At 55.8% G+C, this 19,174-nt stretch overlaps 9 protein-coding genes across 9 annotated transcripts; 5 read left to right on the plus strand and 4 right to left on the minus strand.

The window, feature by feature from the left end:
• Positions 1 to 466: 466 nt before the first annotated feature.
• VDAG_07250 (uncharacterized protein) lies at positions 467 to 1,777 on the minus strand (the record flags this gene model as incomplete). The annotated part of the gene is made up of 1 exon (XM_009656155.1): positions 467 to 1,777. One exon carries the CDS (start codon positions 1,775 to 1,777, stop codon positions 467 to 469), a length of 1,311 nt encoding a protein of 436 aa, XP_009654450.1.
• Positions 1,778 to 3,463: 1,686 nt separating this feature from the next.
• Positions 3,464 to 5,152, plus strand: VDAG_07251 (amine oxidase; the record flags this gene model as incomplete). Its single annotated transcript, XM_009656156.1, has 3 exons — positions 3,464 to 3,946; positions 4,019 to 4,340; positions 4,401 to 5,152. 3 exons carry the CDS (start codon positions 3,464 to 3,466, stop codon positions 5,150 to 5,152), a joined length of 1,557 nt encoding a protein of 518 aa, XP_009654451.1.
• Positions 5,153 to 6,654: 1,502 nt separating this feature from the next.
• VDAG_07252 (mitochondrial chaperone BCS1) lies at positions 6,655 to 8,133 on the plus strand (the record flags this gene model as incomplete). The annotated part of the gene is made up of 1 exon (XM_009656157.1): positions 6,655 to 8,133. The coding sequence occupies one exon, from the start codon at positions 6,655 to 6,657 to the stop codon at positions 8,131 to 8,133; it is 1,479 nt and encodes a 492-aa protein (XP_009654452.1).
• Positions 8,134 to 9,119: 986 nt separating this feature from the next.
• VDAG_07253 (uncharacterized protein) lies at positions 9,120 to 11,082 on the plus strand (the record flags this gene model as incomplete). Its single annotated transcript, XM_009656158.1, has 2 exons — positions 9,120 to 10,347; positions 10,397 to 11,082. 2 exons carry the CDS (start codon positions 9,120 to 9,122, stop codon positions 11,080 to 11,082), a joined length of 1,914 nt encoding a protein of 637 aa, XP_009654453.1.
• A 123-nt stretch (positions 11,083 to 11,205) lies between these two features.
• VDAG_07254 (voltage-gated potassium channel subunit beta-1) lies at positions 11,206 to 12,603 on the minus strand (the record flags this gene model as incomplete). The annotated part of the gene is made up of 3 exons (XM_009656159.1): positions 11,206 to 11,798; positions 11,861 to 12,259; positions 12,480 to 12,603. The coding sequence occupies 3 exons, from the start codon at positions 12,601 to 12,603 to the stop codon at positions 11,206 to 11,208; spliced, it is 1,116 nt and encodes a 371-aa protein (XP_009654454.1).
• Positions 12,604 to 12,834: 231 nt separating this feature from the next.
• On the plus strand, positions 12,835 to 13,791 carry VDAG_07255 (NAD-dependent epimerase/dehydratase; the record flags this gene model as incomplete). Its single annotated transcript, XM_009656160.1, has 1 exon — positions 12,835 to 13,791. One exon carries the CDS (start codon positions 12,835 to 12,837, stop codon positions 13,789 to 13,791), a length of 957 nt encoding a protein of 318 aa, XP_009654455.1.
• A 257-nt stretch (positions 13,792 to 14,048) lies between these two features.
• On the minus strand, positions 14,049 to 15,649 carry VDAG_07256 (cytochrome b2; the record flags this gene model as incomplete). Its single annotated transcript, XM_009656161.1, has 5 exons — positions 14,049 to 14,215; positions 14,267 to 14,475; positions 14,527 to 14,987; positions 15,048 to 15,546; positions 15,603 to 15,649. 5 exons carry the CDS (start codon positions 15,647 to 15,649, stop codon positions 14,049 to 14,051), a joined length of 1,383 nt encoding a protein of 460 aa, XP_009654456.1.
• A 607-nt stretch (positions 15,650 to 16,256) lies between these two features.
• On the plus strand, positions 16,257 to 17,243 carry VDAG_07257 (dihydrodipicolinate synthase; the record flags this gene model as incomplete). Its single annotated transcript, XM_009656162.1, has 1 exon — positions 16,257 to 17,243. One exon carries the CDS (start codon positions 16,257 to 16,259, stop codon positions 17,241 to 17,243), a length of 987 nt encoding a protein of 328 aa, XP_009654457.1.
• A 424-nt stretch (positions 17,244 to 17,667) lies between these two features.
• VDAG_07258 (glycosyl hydrolase) lies at positions 17,668 to 19,106 on the minus strand. Its single transcript, XM_009656163.1, has one exon. It carries the CDS (start codon positions 19,048 to 19,050, stop codon positions 17,905 to 17,907), a length of 1,146 nt encoding a protein of 381 aa, XP_009654458.1. The 5' UTR covers positions 19,051 to 19,106; the 3' UTR covers positions 17,668 to 17,904.
• Between the last annotated feature and the right edge of the window lie 68 nt (positions 19,107 to 19,174).

The following is a 19,174-nucleotide window of genomic DNA, read 5'->3' on the forward strand; positions in this document are numbered from 1 at the left end:
TCATGGAAAGCATTCTACGAGTGTCGGTGAATAATGAGAGCCTGGCGTGCCGCTCCCTTTGGCAATTTGCAGTGATCGGCGGCGTTCTCGGAAACACGGCAGATGAGAGGAGGGTGGTGACGTGAGACTAGTCTTTCAGCCTGACTCGTCGGCTGGGCCGCTGCAAACGTTACTACGTACATGCTAAAGGTACCTATGCGGAGACAGTCTTGAAAAGGACCGTCTTGTACCACCGACATGTCAAGTCGCGATTTACTGCACCACATTCATAGTTCGGTAATAGGCAGTGCTGGATGAATGGGAATCGATCATTATGCTAGGCTTCACCAGTGCGCCAGCCTCGGCTTCTCCATGTGTGACTCCGGTTCCCATGCGTGATAGACTATGCCGTGCCTCGCTCAGTCATCGTTACCCTCATCAACCCACGTGCTTCATTACCTCCTCCAGTACCACAGCTGGACCCCAATCACGGCTGTGTCTCGTCCCACTCAACCCACCGCCGTATCACCTCATCAACTCTCCTGACGCCCTCTCGCGTTGCCTCGATCTCGAACCACTCCCTGTGATCTCGTCCACACGTGTCGCAACTTCCGCGGACCGCCTTGAGTCCTAGTCCAGCCAGCTCAATGTGCACCAGCCTTTCGACGCGATGGCAATGCGGCGCCATCCGCGGCGACTGGCCCGACGCCTCACTCGCTCCCGGCAGGTACGGGTAGTACCGGATAACCTCGACCTCGTACCCGCACTGCCGCGACCACTGCTGCATACGGCGCTGGACGTTGGCTGCGCGGCCAATCTTGAGGAGCATCGTCTTCTTGTCTTGTCGGTTCGAGGACGTCGACCGCGCATACGACGAGACGACATCGCTTGCGCGGCGCTGGCGGCCGGCTGCTGCTGCAGAGGGTGGCGCGAGAAGCGACCTAGCTGCGTCTACTGGCGGCGGCGACTTGTCGGTCGTGGGCGTCATCCAGAACATGTATATGTATCCTGCTTCCTCCGAATCAACGTACGGGCGTGCGAGTTCCGCCATCAGCGCCGACGCCGTCTGCGGATCGGTGTGATCTGGAATGAGCGACAGATACTGTCCCGTCTGGGATTTGGAGGACTTGGTCGAGAGTTTGCCGGGAGACTGCGTCGAGAGGTTGGTGGGTCGCGAGGCACTCGACGAAGCGCCATTGTGCTTGGAAGGTCGCGGTGTCGAGACGTAGCCCTGCTGAATTGGCTTCGGCTGTGGTCTCGCCGGTGGCTCGTCGTGGACCTCGTCGAGTGGGATCCGGAAGCAGAAGCAAAAGTGCAGCTCTTTTTTCGGTTTCGGCCGGCTCATGGCCGTGGCGGCCGGCGGAGGTTTGGCGTAGCCGTTGCTGTGGCTGTGAGAGGGCCTCGTGCTGCCATCGTGTCGTCCTGGTCTCGGCTTCTTCTTCGCTTGCTTTCTTTGCTCGAGCTCCACGAGCCCCAATCTGTCGGCGAGCGTGTCAACGCTGGTTCGCTCCTCGAGGATCGGTGTGGCGTTGCCCCGCGGGCCGGGACTCGAGTGTGCTGACATGGCCGCCTGGTCTCTGTGCTGCCAGCAATACAACGTCTCGTCGCGGGGGTCATCGTGTCTGATCTTAGCCCGGCGGGGTCGAGGCAGCAGCGTCTGGGCTGGGTCGACGGGTGCGGCCGTGATGGGGCGTCGACATGGGCGGCCGCTCGTGGTGATGCCTCGGCATGTTGTGGAGGGATTCTTTGAGTCGTTGCGCGCCACGAGCGACTCGGGCGTATTCGCGACAAAGGGCATTGTTGGCGTTCGAGTTTCAAGGCAAGTTTATGTAGGCCTGCCCTGGTGTTGAAGTTATCGCTAGCTTCCCATGTCGAGTTCAAGCACTGGTCGTAGAACAGGCCCAGACCATGGAGGGGCTCGTTGGAATGTCAAGAAGCAGGATAAATCAGGGCTGGGAGGGGGGTTGCTTGACCCAGTCACCGCGCATTCGTGCGCGTGAATCAAGGCCATCGCGACCTTGCATGCGACCATGGTCGTAGGGTCATGTCGTGACTGGTCTGATTCGGCTGCAGTGGGATGGAGGAGGTTGGGTGACTGGGGCACTGGTGCCTGGTCTTGACTGGGATTCAACATCTTGGGAGTGGCTGGGAGCTACACTGCCACAGTCCATGTGGCGCGAGGTTCACCGAACTCACCGGGCAATCCGACCCTCAATGCATCGGTGACCCTCAAAGCATCGGTGACCCTCAATGCATCGAATCTGCCCAGCAGACGTGGACACTCCTCCTTACCATTCACTCGGACCCTCCGTCTGAGGCTTCGCCCTCGGCCTCGGAATCCACGGGCCGCGACTATTGACCGAAAATGGCAACATCTTGCGCCGTCGCTGGGCGAAGCACCCCCGAACCAGTAGCACCGAAACGTGCCTCAATCTGGCAAGAAACGACTGGCAAGTCTCCCATGCACCGGAACGCCCAAGGCCCGATTGAACGCCGCCGTCGCTCACAAGCAGGTCGCCGCTGAGTGCTAAGCGGTCAGGGACTTGAAATCACAAGTGATGTCTGTGGCGTTGCTCGGCAGTAAGCCCTTGATCAGCAACAATGCTTGGACACCCGAATCGCCATTCAACACGACATGTTGCTGCGGCGGCTTACTCGGCGGTGTACTCTTCCTCAAGATCTGATGGGCCCCAAATATCGCCAAGGACAAGACGCGCCAGTCTTTGGCTTGCGCCTCCATGGTGTTTTGATTCCCCCAATGACCACATTCAGCTCCAAGATTGGAGATGGTTGACGTGACCAGTCCTCGCGGCACCTCGTCCCTCGACGCATCCTGTTGTGAGAAGCATCAGAGTAGAGCATGCTCTTGGCGTGTCACTCTGACCATTCCCAAGCAGCCCTCCATGTACTGCCACATGCACATGTACAACTTTCACTGTCAGCGACAAGTCTGAGTTCAAACTCTCGTTGCTACACACTGCATAGCCCTCCCCGGCCTAAATCGATATTGTGCTGTGCTCCAGCGAGTACGCGACCCGAACTCACCGAGGCGGTCCCGGGCCACAAACCCGACAAGATCGCAGTCCTCACAAAGCGAGGCAAGACTAGCACACTAACTAACGTGATCGTGCCTGCACCAGGCTACAGCCCAATCTGGCCGATCTCGCTAGAAAAGGGCTGTAGTTTCTCGTCAAGAATGAAATGCATGGCCTGCGCCGCTCACCTTGGCTGCAGTGCCGCGGCTCTGTTGACGTCGTCACGCTTGGCTTCTCATACCGCAGGATGAGATGCTGGGCTCGACTGTTGCGGTGGTATGTTTCGAGTTGGTGATGAGAAGTATGGCACCAACGAGTGAATCCTCTGTCTTGGTTGCGTATAAAGCTGAGAGCATCCGCGGTACGACACAGACAGCAGAACTGGTCTCATCTTCACATCTAGCCAAACTCACAATACAACGCGCCTTCACCTCGTTCACACTCTCAACATGTACACGAAGCACGGCGCTCGCCTTCTTCTTTCCGTCTCACTTCTTCTTCGGGCCGTCCTAGGAGTCGCAGCGGTCCAGGTCAGTCGACCTTGGACCCCGGCTGATGGCCACTTGGGCGACTCCAGCAACGGCTGTGATCAGAGTCCTCCCCTGCCACCTTCCGAAGTCGACGTCATTGTGGTGGGTGGTGGGTTTTCAGGCCTCACTGCCGCGTACGAGCTCCAACAGTCAGGCTACACCACACTCGTGCTTGAAGCGACGCACCTCCTCGGGGGCAAGTCCCGCTCGCAGAGACTCAAGATTGGTCCCGGCATTGCGGAACTCGGCGCCACGTGGATTAACAATAAGACGCAAAAGACAGTTTATGAATACAGCCAGCGCTTCGGATTCGACACTGTTGTACAGTACAACGACGGCGATACGATTTTCCAGGGCGAGGATGGCAGGGTAACCCGCTCAACTCCAAGTGATGATTCCGAGGTATGTTGTCATTCGTATCAGTCTTCACGCAACAAGCGATCAACTGTGGACAGCGGATGCTGACTGTACCAGCCCGAGGATTCTGAGCTCGCTCTTCAGGAAGCTGCCTGGTCACTCCTCATCGAAGAATCTGCCGCTAAGATTGACATCTCCGACTGGGACAGTTTCCCTGAGAAGAAGGACGTTTCATTTGCCGACTGGCTCGACATTTACAAGATGTGGGAGAAGCCGCACCTTCGAGCCCTCAGCCGTGGACTCTCAAGGGCCATCGTTGGACGCGAGCCCGAGGATATCGGAGCACACTATTTTCTCGACTACATCAAGTCGGGGGGTGGCCTTCGTAGTCTCATGTTTGAGGATCAAGAGGGAGCCCAGTTCCAGTGGATCAAGCAAGGTGAGTATCTCGCAAGAAACGTCGATTCTAGTATGATATTAATAATTAACGCGTTCCAAGGCACCACGGCCATCGCGACCAGTCTCGCAGAGGCCATGACCCCTGGGAGCGTACTCATCTACAGCCCTGTCCACAGCGTTGTCCAGCAGAGCGACATGTCTATTGTCACCATCGAGTCGGGCCAGTCTTTCCGCGCCAACAAGGTCATCATTGCTGTGACGCAGAACGTCTACAACAAAATCACCTTCTCCCCTCCCCTCCCCTGCGACAAGCGCAACCTCGTGTCTCACACAAAACCAGGGATCTACGCAAAGATGGCCCTTACCTATTCCAATTCTTGGTGGCGCGACGCCGGTCTCGTCGGCAAGTTTACCTCTCTCGCGGGGCCGGCTTGTTTTGGTTGGGAGATTTCAGATGCATCGCAAGACCTGCACGCCCTCATGGTGTTTATCGCTGGTAGTATCGCTGAGAAATGGGGCGCTCTGCCCGCGGACGAGAAGGAGACGGCAGTCATTGAGCACCTGGCTGAGATCTTCGGAAAGGAGCTTGCCAACGAGGCGCGAGACGTGCGTGAGGTCCAGTATGTCGAGTGGACGACGGAGGAGTACTTCCTCGGTGGACCGACGACCACTCTCGGGGCGGGCATGTTGCGCAAGTATGGCGCGGTGATGAGGGAGCCGTTTGAGAATTTGCACTTCGCCGGCACGGAAACTGCGTTTGAGTGGAAGGGGTACCTGGAGGGGGCAGTCACTGCAGGCCAGCGTGCAGCACAGGAGGTTGTTGATGGGTTGACGGAAATCAAGGAGGCTTAGCGTGTGATAAATTAATGACCAGCTGCCAATTCGCCATCTTGTTCGGAAGAGTCATGAAGCAGGCTGATCCGAGTATATCTACGGTTCCTTTCTATTTGCTAAGCTATCCGTGGTGATCCTGTCCGCCAGTTCGCCCACTCTCGACAGTTTTGGCCTCAAGACTTCGCCGTCCTCTGCAACTCCTGATGACGTGGGTTTAGTTATTGATCAGCGATTAATACAGCACGACTTGACTATCATGGCTCGACTGCTGTGTCAAAACTTATTTACCTCCCGTAAGAAGCCTGTATTACGGAATTTATAGCACCAATACGCCTTTTCTTCACGCACTGATCATTGAACACTGCTGTCTTGTCTACTGGGTTGTGTAAGAGAGTTGTTGAGCGAACCGCTCTATCTGCGCCGTGGGAGAGCACCATCCGATTCCCAGTCTAACACAATGCTTGTGCGTGGAGACACGGGAAAGGGGGGGGGCGTTCATGGACGAATATTCCTCGGCGAAGTGCATGTTACAACGCAACCGAGTTGTTAATGCACGAGAAGTCTGGTTAGTATTGGCAAGCATAACAAGGGGCTGTAGCTTCAACCAGTGAACCCTTAGTCTCCATGCCGAATTAAGTACCATGTGGTTTCGCTCGAAGGTCTTCTGTCAACAATCATGAATATATAGCACCTATTCGAGCTATTTCTTTCGGAAACCCAAAAACATGGAAATCGGCATCATCTTTTATTGCTTCTCCAAACCTCACTAGGGGTATCTCTCTTCTAAAAACATCCAGTCAGCCGTACTTGACTGGATCAATCATTTCTCCAGTGCCCTCAGGATAGGAATGCGAGTGCGGTTCAAGAAAGATTCCCTCGTTAGATTCCATTTTCAGACTGGCACACGCAGGCTTAAGGCTTTTGCTTCCGTGTTTCTCGATGCTGATGGACGCTTGGCGACTGCTGGCTGTTGCATCGGGCTTTGCTCGCAGCATCACGAAGACACCCATCCACTGATACAGTGATGAGGCCCAGATTGCGTCGTCTGATGTGCCAAGATATTTTGGCTTTTTCAGATAGGGCTCAAATACAAAGACCCATGGTCAGTTTCAAGGGCGCTCAGCCAAATTGGGAGACGCCGTGTTGGTCCCCGGAGGACAAACTGCGCCACAATTGACATACTCGGTGGCTGCATGTGGCGCGACATTAGCTGATTATGGACAGAAAAGTTTTCCCCGGCTAATCCCTTTATTCGAGACTGGACAGCCTCACCATCATTGCCGCCACTGTATCGTCTCATTCATTGTCGTTCCTTATCAATGTAACTGTAATTATTTGTTAGCCAACGGTGGCTTCCCATCTCCCTCATTTTGACCCGCCCACGCGTGGTTGGTAGCGCCCCGGGTGCACTAGCGACGGCGCAGTGCTGGACCGTCACCCCGGATTCGAGCTCCATTGCATGAATGCACATGACATCTGAGCGGGCCTGACCTATCAACGAGTAAAAGGCCATCAGGGCCATGTCGCTTCGCTACCACGTCGGCGCTGCCACGGGCTCCCAGCTCCTTGACCCGTGGGCTCATGGGCTCAGCGGCATGAAAGATGTCTTTGCGAGCTGGTCGAGATTGGACATCACTCAGATCGGCTCCCTCATCGCCATTGCCGGGACACTGCCGACGGCGTGGAGGTTCATCCACAGGATATGGTCCGAGGCAGCCGCCTGCGTCCGGCGCTTCTTCCTGGCCTCCGTCACGATCCCCGGCGGTGACCCTCTCAATGCGAGCGTCGTCAGATGGGTCCTCGAGAACCGTCCTCGGCACCACCGGTCTTTCACGGGACGGACCGACGTCGGACATGTCCACAGCGATAGGGGCGCGGCTCTGAAAAAGTCCCAGCAGTCTATCCAGTACTCGCCTCATTGGAACTCTCGCTGGATATGGTACGACGGAACCCTCATCATGGTCGCGCGCCGAATCGACGACTTCAACGCCTCCCTCTCCGACCCGAGGAACGACGGCATGGGCGGCGAGGAACTCACCTTGAGCTGTTTCGGCTGGTCCGCGGAACCCCTCAAGGCGTTTATTGAAGGGTGCCGCGAGTATTCCGAAAAGCAGACGCAGTTCTTCGTCATCATCTACTCTCGCGACCGTTACGGCCTGGCCTGGCAGCCCAAGGCCAGAAGACCGATCCGGCATCTGGAGACGGTGCACTTCGACACCAATCTCAAGCAGGACCTCTTGGCCGACATACGGAACTACCTCGACCCCAAGACGAAGAGGCGGTACCAGAGCCGCAGCATGCCGTATCGGAGGGGCTATCTCTTCTACGGGCCGCCGGGGACCGGCAAGTCGTCCCTGTCGGTGGCCCTCGCCGGCGAGTTCGGCCTCGATCTCTACGAGGTCAAGATCCCCAGCGTTGCGACGGATGCGGATCTCGAGCAAATGTTCCAAGAGGTGCCACCACGGTGCGTCGTTTTGCTAGAGGACATCGATGCCGTCTGGGTCGACCGCTCGAACCCACGGCCCAGCAGCCAGGACGGCAACATGACGCCCAACTGCACGCTGTCCGGTCTCCTCAACGTCCTGGACGGCGTCGGCTCGCAGGAGGGCCGCATCGTCATCATGACGACCAACAGGCCCGAGCAGCTTGACAGCGCGCTCGTGCGGCCGGGGCGCGTGGACATGAAGGTGCTGCTCGGCAACATCAGCCAACGGTCGGCCGAGGAGATGTTTGTCCGCATGTTCTCGCCCGAGCTCGGCTGCACGACACCCCTGGAGATGGACGAGGTCAAGCGTCTCGCCGCTCGTTTCGCTGCCGAGGTGCCGGAGGACTTGTTGACGCCTTCCCAGCTGCAGGGCTTCTTCCAGCTTCACCTGGAGAGCCCGCATGACGCTGCGAGTAGTATCAAGTCGTGGGTCGAGACGGAGCTCGAGAGGATGCCGGAGAAGAGCTTTGAGCTCGTCAGCGGCCGCAAGAGCCCTTCCAGCACACTGAGGTAGAGCGAACTGGATAGATTGTACAACATGTGTGTAGACGGTTTTGTATTTTGCATAATGGATGGAATTTCGGGTGGCTTTGTGGTTTCTTGGGGGTTTTTTTTTTGCTTACTAGAGATGGGCTTTGGCACCTAATCAGCGTGTTTTCATTGCAACCTTGATCTGTTCATGCTCGATCGATGTATGAGCTTCCGAGTCTTCCATGACGGAAACATTGTAGCACAGCTTTCGGTGATCTGCACGGTTAGGGTCTTTACCGGCCGGCCTCAAGCCTTCACTAGGGATCTAGTGGACGTTGGAATCAACCAACGCCGTTCCCTGAAACAGAGATCAAGGTTGATGCTCACGAAAGAAAGTTTGCCCACTACACACAATGACGAGCTAAAGAAGCTATAGTGGGGTCCAGCACCCTGCGTGCGGGGAAGGTTGGAGGCGGGTCGCACCTGGGGTAGCGACCCCCATCCTGGCCCCTGCCAGTTGCTCACTGCTTGAGGTCATGAACATCTGCTCGTTGGACTCGTCGTCCTTGGACTTCTTCTCGTTTCCTCTCTTCTGCCTCATAACATGACCCCTCTGATGCCGAAGACCTTTCAATCTGACGACTTCTTGATCTGAAGAAACAAACGCCATGACGAAACGCCCTTGGGCCGAGACCGAGGGTACAGAGTGGCAACCACAATCGCAGGGTCCAACCCAGCATCAGCGCTTCTCCTCTTCAGGCTCTCCACAGTTGATGGCCCAAGGTGTAGCACCTGCGACTCACTGCCAACCACCATCCAAAGCAAACCCACAGCGCAGCAGCCCGGCGACAAGTCCGACTACCCAGATGACACTTGGTCTGAACAATGGCGCTGGTGTCTCTGACCATTCGATTCCTCAAATCTCACGCAAGATCAAGGCGTGCGGCGCATGTCGAAGACACAAGGTGAAGAACCTCCTGGCTGTTTACTGAAGGAACGCAACTGACCCGGCTCAAGATCAAATGTCTGATGGACGACAGCGGGCCACCGTGCCGCCGCTGCGCAGAGCGAAACCTCGGATGTGTTCTCGGCAAGAACCTGCAGAGCATCATTGACGAAAAGTCGCAGTACACCGACGCTGTGCTCCACGACCTGGATGCCCTCCATGCTACTCTGCGCGACGTCACGCAGAAGCTTGGCCTTTCGGAGCCACAACCCCTCGAAACGAGTGGGATGCGTGATGCCGCCGGAAGTTCACCGGTCGCCACAGAGCGTCAACCCCGAGCTACGAATGGCACCACCACCACCACCACCACCACCACCACCACCAACAACAACAACGGCAGCACGAACAACAACCGCCCCGCTCCATCCGACAATCATGTCGGCCCCTCGTGTGACAACTCACCCAAGATCTCGCCCGAAGACGAATCCCACCTCCCCAACGTGCCGATCCACTCCCTGTACGCCCTTACAAAGCTGCGGGCTTTGCGACCTGATAGCCCTGACGAGCACCGAAGCCGACTTGCCGACGACTTCATCGCTCGAGGTGCCATATCCCTGACCACAGCAGAACGTCTTTTCTGTCTGTACCGAGATGAATTGGACTTTTACATATACCGTGTGGGATGCCGCTATCAGACTCTCGATGAGCTACGCCGAAAGAGTTCCGTCCTGACAGCCGCGACCCTGACAGTCGCAGCGCTCCACGAACCTGCGGCGGAAGCCCTGTATGGAGTGTGCAGCGCAGAGTTCCGTCGCCTCATGGAGAAATCCATGTTTGACCGACGAGTTGACCGGGATTACATCCGTGCCATGGCTGTTGCCGCCTACTGGCTCAGCGACATGTCGTGGATGATCTCGGGGTATGCTATCCGACGAGCGTCCGAGTGCAACCTTCACAACTGTCACAGCCAAGCTATCGAGAAGCAAAGCCAAGAGGCCGCTGATGGTGCGAGGCTCTGGTATATTCTCAACATTTGCGACCAGCACCTTGCCACTCTGTACGGTCGACCAGCGATTGTGCACGAAGACTCGTCAATGCAGGGCTGGGAGAGCTTCCTAGAATCTCCCGTCTCCAATGCCGAAGACAAGCGCCTTGCGAGCCAAGTTGCGCTACTCGGGATTCTCGGAAGCATACGGGAGCTTTTCGGCCCTGACAAAGGCCAACCTATACCCAGGGCATATCTCCATCAGATCGCCCACTTCAACAAGCAGCTGGACCACTGGATAGGCCACTGGTCAGGTGTCCTACGCGGTACGTATCGGCCTGATCCTCAGACGATCATATGTCGCTAACACCGCAGACCAATATTCAGGCCTCGGGCGGTTTCCTAGCAAGGGTGCTCTTTTGCATTTTCACTTTGCCAAGTTGCATTTGTACTCTCACATCTTCCGTGGCTCTTCGGGCGAAAACCCCATTCCGCATTATTTTCTGGATGGCACCGCGACAGCCATTGCTGCCGCCACATCCACGATCGAATTCATCCTCACCGATCCCGACGTATCAGCAAGCGTGGTGGGCCTACCCTCTTACCTCCACTGCATGACGGCCTTTGCTTGCATGTTCTTGATCAAGGTCTCTGTCAAACACGGCGGCGATCTGATCGAGCCCCAGCGCGTCTGGGACCTGACAACACGACTCGTTCGCCATTTTCGTTCACTGCCGACAGGGCGCTGGCACCTGGCGAACCTCATGGCGCCGGGGCTCGAGAAGATGGCCGCAACGCTGAAGCCACACGTCCAAGGCCAGGCAATGATGCAAAATGGCATGGCTGGGTGCGAAATGACCAGCGGGGTGCTGGACGCGAGCGGTCAGCCCATGATGCCAGTCGCCGACCCTTCTTTGATGGGCATGGAAGGTGACATTTTGTTTGATTTTGATATGAGTTTTGGACTATCGCCAGTGTTCCGCTTTGATGCGGCCACAATGGGGATTGAGGGCTTGCAGGAGTTTGCGAACGTCGAGTATTCCACACAACCTCAAGCCTGAGATATGGTAATAGGACAAGCGCATATGGTTATGATATTCGGAGACAATATTGAAGACACGGATATGATTCTCACCGTGTTTTGTTCGATACGTGTCCGCACATGGAGCATGTTGTCTCTCGCTTCACATGCCCTGGATCGCCCTCGGTCGGTACTCGCTTTCCAGATACTCAACCTCTTCGTCAGTCAACTTCAGCTTCAAAGCCTCACCAGCCTCCATCACCCTCTTGGCAGAACTCAGACCCAGAATCGGCCAACAGTCTTGCCTCAGCACCCACGCCGTCGCCACAACAGCCATGCTAACGCCCCTCTTCTTCGCAACCTCCTCCACCCTCCCGACAATGTCCAAATTTGCATCCGCAAACCACAGATCTTTCTTCTTGTCCATCTTGCTCCGCACCGACTCCTCGCCCAGCGGCTTCGCCAGCAGGCCCCTGGCAATGGGACTCCACGGAATGACGCCGACACCGCTCGCGCGGCAAAAGGGCAGCATCTCGCGTTCATCCTCGCGATAGAGGAGATTGTAGAAGGGCTGCATCGAGATGAACTCCGTCCAGCCGTGTGCGCGCGCGACGTACTGCAGCCGGGCAAACTCCCAGGTGTACATGGACGAGGCGCCTAGGTAGCGGACCTTGCCAGACTGGACCACGTCGTGCAGTGCGCGCATGATTTCTTCGGGGGGCGTCTCACGGTCGAGGCGGTGGATCTGGAGAACGTCTGGGTGTGTTAGTCTTTTTCTACCTTGTGCGCGGCTCGGCAAGGAGGGCGAGGGGACGCACCAATGTAGTCTGTGCCCAGCCGCTCGAGGCACCTGTCGACGGCGTGGAAGATGTGCTTGCGACTGAGACCCATGAGATTGACCAATGGCCCGTCGTTGACGCTCGGCGGTCCCGAGTCGTCGTCCATGACGGGGTTGAAGATCTTGGACAGTATGACGACCTTTTGCCGCGGAATGTTGAATCTCTTGAGCGCCTTGCCGATGATCACCTCCGACTGGCCGTTCGAGTACGTGTCGGCCGTGTCCCAGGTGTTGATGCCCGCGTCGTAGGCGGCCTTGAGGAGCTCGAGCCCGTCTTCCTCGCCCAGGGTCCAGGGGGAGGATTCCCATGTGGGGGAGCCGAAGGTCATGCAGCCGAGGATGATCTTTGAGACTTTGAGGCCGCTTGTGCCGAGTCTGTCTTTTTTGGTCAGACGGGATAGAATAAATGTGGCGGCTTCACTTGCCTGACGTATTCCATATTCGCGGACATGGCGTCTGGATGCGATTGGGCTTGGTAGACTGGGTGAAGCAGTCTTCGCGACGCCCTCTCCTCGTCGTGATTTGCGCGGGGTCTTCTTCACCCCAACGAAGGACCCCCACTCCCGCTCACTGTGAAGAACGATGACGACAAGGGGGACAGTCTTCCAGTGGTGGCAGATCTGCAATTGTCCGCCGAATGCTGTCTATCGGCTTTGTCTCCGAAGCCCGTGGTTGGGGGCCGGCATTGTGGCCGATGTACTCCAAATGGGGGTTTTGCGACATGATGGAGGGTCAGCTTTGGAGAAGTGCCCCCGGGGACCTTGACGCGCCGGCTGCCGTTGAAGTTTGGCCGAGGGAGGAGGGGTTCATGGCCGATATTCGCGATGGTTGATGCACTTTCTGAGAGGTTCATCACACCGAAGCCGCTTGAATTTCATCTGAATATTCATCATTGTCGAAATAATCACGAGTGCCATCTCTCCAGAGCTCCCCATACATGCGAATATCCGCACCATGGCCGACATCCTCATCACCGGCGCCGCCGGCTTCATCGGCCAGGACCTCGTATCTGCCCTCCTGGCCGCAGACCCGTCTACGCGCCTCACCCTCACAGACGTAGTCGAGCCTCCCGTTCCCGCTGGCGCGGCTTCCCACAGCGATCGCATAACTTCTCTCAAGGCCGACCTCACATCTCCCGCGGCCGTAACCTTGCTTCTCTCCCGCCCCTTCACCGCAGTCTACCTCCTCCACGGCCTCATGTCCGGCGGCGCCGAAGCAAACCTCGACCTCGGCCTCAAAGTCAACGTCGACTCCGTCCGCACCGTCCTCGACCACCTCCGCACCGAGTACCCCGGCACAGTCGTCGTCTTCACGAGCTCCTGCGCCGTCTACGGACCCGCGAGTCCCGTCCGCGAATCCGAAACCCTGCCGCAGCCCCGCAGCTCGTATGGAGCCGAGAAGCTCATCATCGAGCTGCTGCTCAACGACTACTCGCGACGCGGGCTGCTGGACGGGCGCATCGTCAGACTGCCGACCGTCATCGTGAGGCCCGGGGCCCCCTCGGCCGCGGCGTCGAGCTTTGCCTCGGGCATCGTGCGGGAGTCGCTGAACGGGGAGAGGAACGTGTTGCCCGTTGCGCGGGATTTGGAGCTGTGGGTTTGCAGTCCCAAGACGGTGGTTACGAATCTGGTCAAGGTCAAGGACGTACCGAGGGAGGCGTTTGGGGAGTCGAGGATTGTTAATCTGCCGGGCATTACCGTGACGGTGGATCAGATTCTGGACGCACTGGAGTCGGTGGGCGGCAAGGAGGCTGTGAGTCTCGTGGAGGAGAAGAGGGATCCTGTCATTGAGAGGATTGTCAACTCGTGGCCTTCGCGGTTTGATGTTAGTCGAGCTTATGGTCTGGGCTTGGAGGCTGATGGGGATGTGCTCGATGCTGTCAAGGCGTTTGCTGCGACGTTGGAGGCATAGAGTTCATGTGCTGGGCTGCGTGGAAGCGCAGTGGTACTATAAATCAGGAAGGCTTTGCTGGGAAAATGTGTGAGAATCGCTCCAACGTTCGACAAATGCTTCATGTTTGCTTACCGTCGGTAAGACATTTTCTTGCTGCAAGTATGATTAAGTAACTACGGACGCCACGGTCGAAGAGCCTGGTGGTGACGAACTTCCCGATTACGTCTCGAGGAATATCTTGGATAGGTATCATGGGATGGTTAATTTCGCGAACTCTATATCTTTGCTACCACTGCTCTTCTGTACTTTCGTCCCGGCTCGCTCTGCTCTACGGGTGCCACAAGATGATCAATGTCACGCGTATTGACCAAAGCCGGGGTCGCTTCATCCAGACTTGTAATTCCACAAAGTCTCATTGATGTTTCCAATTCGTCTTTGAGTACTGGAAAGGGTAAGCAAGTAATTCGAGATTTTAGTCGCACGTCACACTTACTTTGAACTAGATGTTCTACGCCTTCTTGGCCATATACCAACGAATACAGTGTGGGCCGGCCGATGCCCACCGCCGTCGCTCCCAGCGCGATAGCTTTTAGTATGTCTGACCCTCGCTCGAAACCGCCATCAACGTAAACCTCAAGCTTTTCAAAAACCTCTGGGCACTGTTTTCGCAGCTCCAGCAAGACCAGGATGCTTGCTTGAGATCTGTGAATGGTTCATTAGCTCCGACCCAGGCGTGAAGTGGCGACAACGTACCCATCGAGAGATCGACCACCGTGGTTGCTCAGCAGAATTGCATCTACGCCATAATCCACAGCCATCTTGGCATCGTCTGCGGTCTGCACACCCTTGAGGACAATGGGCACACCACTCGCCTCTCGTATCCATGACAGGTCATTCCATGTCAGAGACTTGTCGATGTATTGCGCCATCAGACGCCCCAATCCACTTCCCTTCTTGTCCTTGCTGCTCTCGCCGCCACTGATGGCGGATCGTACCGTCACAGCCTGCGCGGCCCGTTCGTCTGCTTCACGTTTGCCTGGAACGGGTGCGTCGACCGTTAAGAATATGGCCTTGATACCTAGGGAGCGTGCCGAATTGAGGATTTCGATCGTTTTCTGTCGTTCGGAGTTGATGTACAGCTGAAAAAAGAAGGGCTGTGTTGCTGGTGCGGCTGTCATGATGGAGCGCAGTGTATAGGAAGCGTTGCTTGAGATCTAAGGATGCGAGACATGACTTAGCATTGACAGCCCCAATTTCAGGGCAGCAAGACGTACACTTTGGATGATACCTTCGTTGGCAGATGCACGGCTCAGAGCTAGCTCGCCGTCAGGATGAACCAGACGTGCCATCGCAGCAGGGGCGATGAAGAACGGGGCTGTACTCGGGAAACCGAGAATACTGGTTTTCATGTTGACGCTGGTGACATTTCGAAGTATCCTTGGACGTATCATGATCCGTCGAACAAGTTCTTTGTTCTTACCGTGCGTAATGAGGTCTGTGGCTGCGGAAGAGTAAAAGGCCCACGTCTTCGGTGTCAGTGCCTTGGACGCCACAACCTCAAAGTCGGCTGCGCTGAGCACAGATTCAAGAGGAGGAACTTCATTTGTCGGGGCTGTCGTCGTGTCACGCTCGGCGGCGCACTGAGCGGCGCTGGCGGAGACATCAGAACTGGGCTCCTCAAGGAATCCCTTAAATTTCTCCTTTGGCAGCTCCTCAATGATATCGGGTGCGTGGACTTGGTCGAAGGATTTTGTTGCATTAGACCCAGCACACCTGAGAAGGACTGCTAGTGTTAACACAGTCAAAGCTGACAGAAAGACTGTTCTTACCCGATGGTCCTCCCGGATGCTCGCCAATAAAGCCCGTAATATCCCATACCTTGTTGTGGACTGCGATCCAACAGTCGCTCGAAGAATTGTGCTTATTGAGAATGTCGAGTGTGATGATTGGCTTTTTGCTTGGAATGCCTTCTGGTGTCATACTCGAAGCCATAAGATAGTCGGTTGACTACGGCAAGCACTCGTTGCAGCAAAGAATCGGAGGTGTAGTGGTGTGGAAGCATCGAGTTGCTCTCGGGTTTTTTACCAGTTGATCAAGGGACATATAGACGCTGCAAAACGAGGCTCCATAATAGAAATGCTACAGGCTGGATTTCGATGTCTTAATTGCGTTTGTCAGTGTTCAGTTGCCTGAATGATGGGCGCTCGGAACCCCGGAGATGGCCCCGAACGCACAACTTGCTCTCCACAGAAGCGGAATCCCCAACCGGCATTGTCACCGATGACAAGGAGCAGCCCATATCTTACCAACAGACCGACGAGTTCCCTTGTGAGCCTCTTGCATCGGACTGTCTTTCACTCCATATAGCCATACTTCCACTGGAAAACTCAGCCCAACAAAGTATCACTAACCTGCGCGCCGAAATGAGCCCTTCAAGGACAACGCTCTGTCACTCCAATGCTCCCTTGCGACTCCAGCACACAATGCCTTCCAGCAATATTGCTTCTAAATTCAACCCACTTCCACCGGGAGTTTACACGCCTGTCGTCACTATCTACGAGGCAAACGATCCATCGCAACAAGTAGACTATGGTGCCATGTATGTGCAGTGCCAGGGCCTCATCAGTGCTGGCATTCACGGCCTAGTCTATCTCGGCACCAACGGCGAGCTCGCCCTCCTGACACCTGAGGAACGCAAAACTATTATTCAGACTGCGGCGCGAGCGATTGCCGACCTCAAGAGACCCGATTATCCTCTTGTCGCAGGCATCTCCGCCCAGTCAACGTTCGAAACGATCCTCAACGCAGAAGACGCAGCGAGTGCTGGCGCCAACTTCGCGCTGCTGTTACCTCCGAGCTACTGGGTTAAGGCCCTATCAAGCAACGCGTTGCTGGCCTACTATCGCGCCGTAGCGGATGCGTCGCCGATTCCGATCATTGTCTACAATTTTCCCGGGGTCACTGCCGGTATTGATCTTGATTCGGATCAGATCGCGGCCCTGGCGTCCCATCCCAACATCTCGGCAGTCAAGCTTACGTGCGGAAACGTGGGGAAGCTTACACGTCTCACGAGCAAGTTCAACCACGACCAGTTTGGTGTCTTTGGTGGCAGCAGCGACTATCTACTGCCAACGCTCCATGCGGGCGGCAGTGGATGTGTCACGGGCCTGGGCAATATTTTTCCGGGCTGCACGTCAGCGGTATATGACTTGTTCCAGGCAGGCAGGGTGGATGAGGCAAAAAAGCTCCAGGATGACGTGGCCAATGCAGAATGGGCATGCAAGAAGGGCATTGCTTGTACCAAGTATGGAGCGTGGTACTATTTTGGTAGAGGCCGAGGTTTGGACAACGAGGCCTCCTGGAACATGAGAAAGCCATATGAGCCTCTGGGGGACGCCATGAAACAGTGGACTTTGGAGACCTTAGCAGTGCTAGAGAGGGCTGAGAGGGAGAGGCCTTGGGATAGGTAGGTTGCAGAGTTTTCATCAGCAGTGTCATATTGCATTATGAGCTGAGGCTTTTTCCAGCCATGGAAGCTTCAGCAATGAGCGATTCAGCCAAAGAGCTCGTCATTTTTTCCGTACAAACTCACCATTTGCATGGTTGCAACCCATTCAGGAACCTCAATAGCTGTCAGAGCGTTGTTGAGAACAGAGTGAAGAGGTCTTCCGCACGCAGTTCGCAGATGATAGAATATAGGTAGGGAGTTGGAACACGTCTGAAATCTGGCCCTCCGCAGCCTGTAGATACGTTTTCTCGTAGCCCTTGGCCCCTGACCGACCCCCTGCTTGGCAGCTCCTCAAGGTCGCTTGACAATAGCACCTCGGACAGGATTGTTTCCAGTATTGAGGCCGCCAGACCAAGCTACAAGCCGTACGATGATCAGAGTGAGCTCATAGAGAGAGTGTCACTACTTGATTTGGAGGAGAGTCAAGAGGCGTCCTACAAATAGTCCGCAGCAGCAGAATATAGGCAGGGATTCGGAATACATCTGAATTCTGGCCCTCCCCAGTCCTCAAATAAATGTTTTCGTAGTTCTTAGCCCCTGGCCGACCCCCTGCTTTGCCCCCCTATTCAGTGGCTCCGCAGGGCCACCTAACATATAACGACCAGCTGTGCGCTTCCTCGGCCTCAAGCATTGTCCACCCAACGTTCAACGTTTTCAATCCGAACATACTTGATGTGCTGGCGATGGAACGTGAAAGCAATATGAACAGGCGCATGTGAGACATCTTGCTCGGCCCAGATACTGGGATAGCTCAGCTCCCTGTTCATTTTCTTCTCCGAGTTGTTTGTCATGCAGAATCCATCGCCATCCTCCAGAACCCGTGTTGTCCATGTGATGCCCTGGTCTGAGGAGATGCCAACTGTCAAGGCCTTGCGAGGGGTACCCCAGATGGCGGATTTACCATTCACGGATACCTGGTTGGGTCGTTTGTCGTCTTCGGGGGTAATATCATCGTACAAACCCTCCCGTCTAGCCATATTGGTCACAGCAGCGGAATCGTTGAAGACGATTGCAATGCTTCCTGATGCAAGACGGGCAGCGCATATTCCGCTGTTGGGATTTGGCAGACTGTTGGGCTCCGGAGACGTCCAGTCAATTCCATCTGTGGACGTGGACCGGTACACCTTATCCGCCCATCGACTCCGGAAGAAGGCAACATATTGATCTTGTCCCCTGACAGGCGGCACAATATTCATGTGAACCGCGCCAATCCCTCCAGGGACTCTCTTTTCCTCCCAGGTCACACCATCGTCGCGTGAGAAAAGCACAGCAGAGATGTCATCATTTCCTATCCATCTCTGTCCTGCGGCGGATCGGCAGAGGAAGACGGGTAAAACCCATGTTCCATCTTTGAGAACAACGAGTGGCTGGCGTACGAAAACCCCCTTCAAGTCTTTAAAGGGGTATCTAGGGTCCGACCAGGTGACGCCATGGTCACTGGATGTCCGAACCATAACCAATGCACCGTCCTGGTTTCCGGCATCTTGTGACGTGTGGAAGAGCCATATGTGACCAGTCCTAGGTGCTCTAAAAAGCACAGGGTTTTGACAACTGCGGCCCGTGTCCGATGAGATCTTCTGCGGCGGAGACCATTCATTTGACCCTGGGGTTTGACGCGATAGCCAGATACCGATGTCAGGTAACCCTTCCTGGGAGCCGCCGAACCAAGCACAGAGAAGAGTTTTGTCGGGCAATTGAAGAAGGTTGGAGGCATGGGATTGGACAGTAGTCGCCGGTAGTGAGTCGGAGTGAACGAGAGAGGACGCCATCTAGTTGATAGCCGTCGTGATTTGATACACAGCTGATTTTCTTTAATCAGAGGCGTGCTCAATGGAACGGTCAGTGATAATCAGGTGTCTTTTATTATTAATGTGCTGTAGCCCGAGGATATGC

The sequence above is a fragment of the Verticillium dahliae genome, genomic scaffold (assembly GCF_000150675.1).
Source record: "Verticillium dahliae VdLs.17 supercont1.16 genomic scaffold, whole genome shotgun sequence".
NCBI classification, from domain to species: Eukaryota; Fungi; Ascomycota; class Sordariomycetes; order Glomerellales; family Plectosphaerellaceae; genus Verticillium; species Verticillium dahliae.

Excerpts from the sequence above, each read along its gene's own strand:
- VDAG_07258 (XM_009656163.1), bottom strand. The coding sequence starts at position 19,050 with ATGGCGTCCTCTCTCGTTCACTCCGACTCACTACCGGCGACTACTGTC.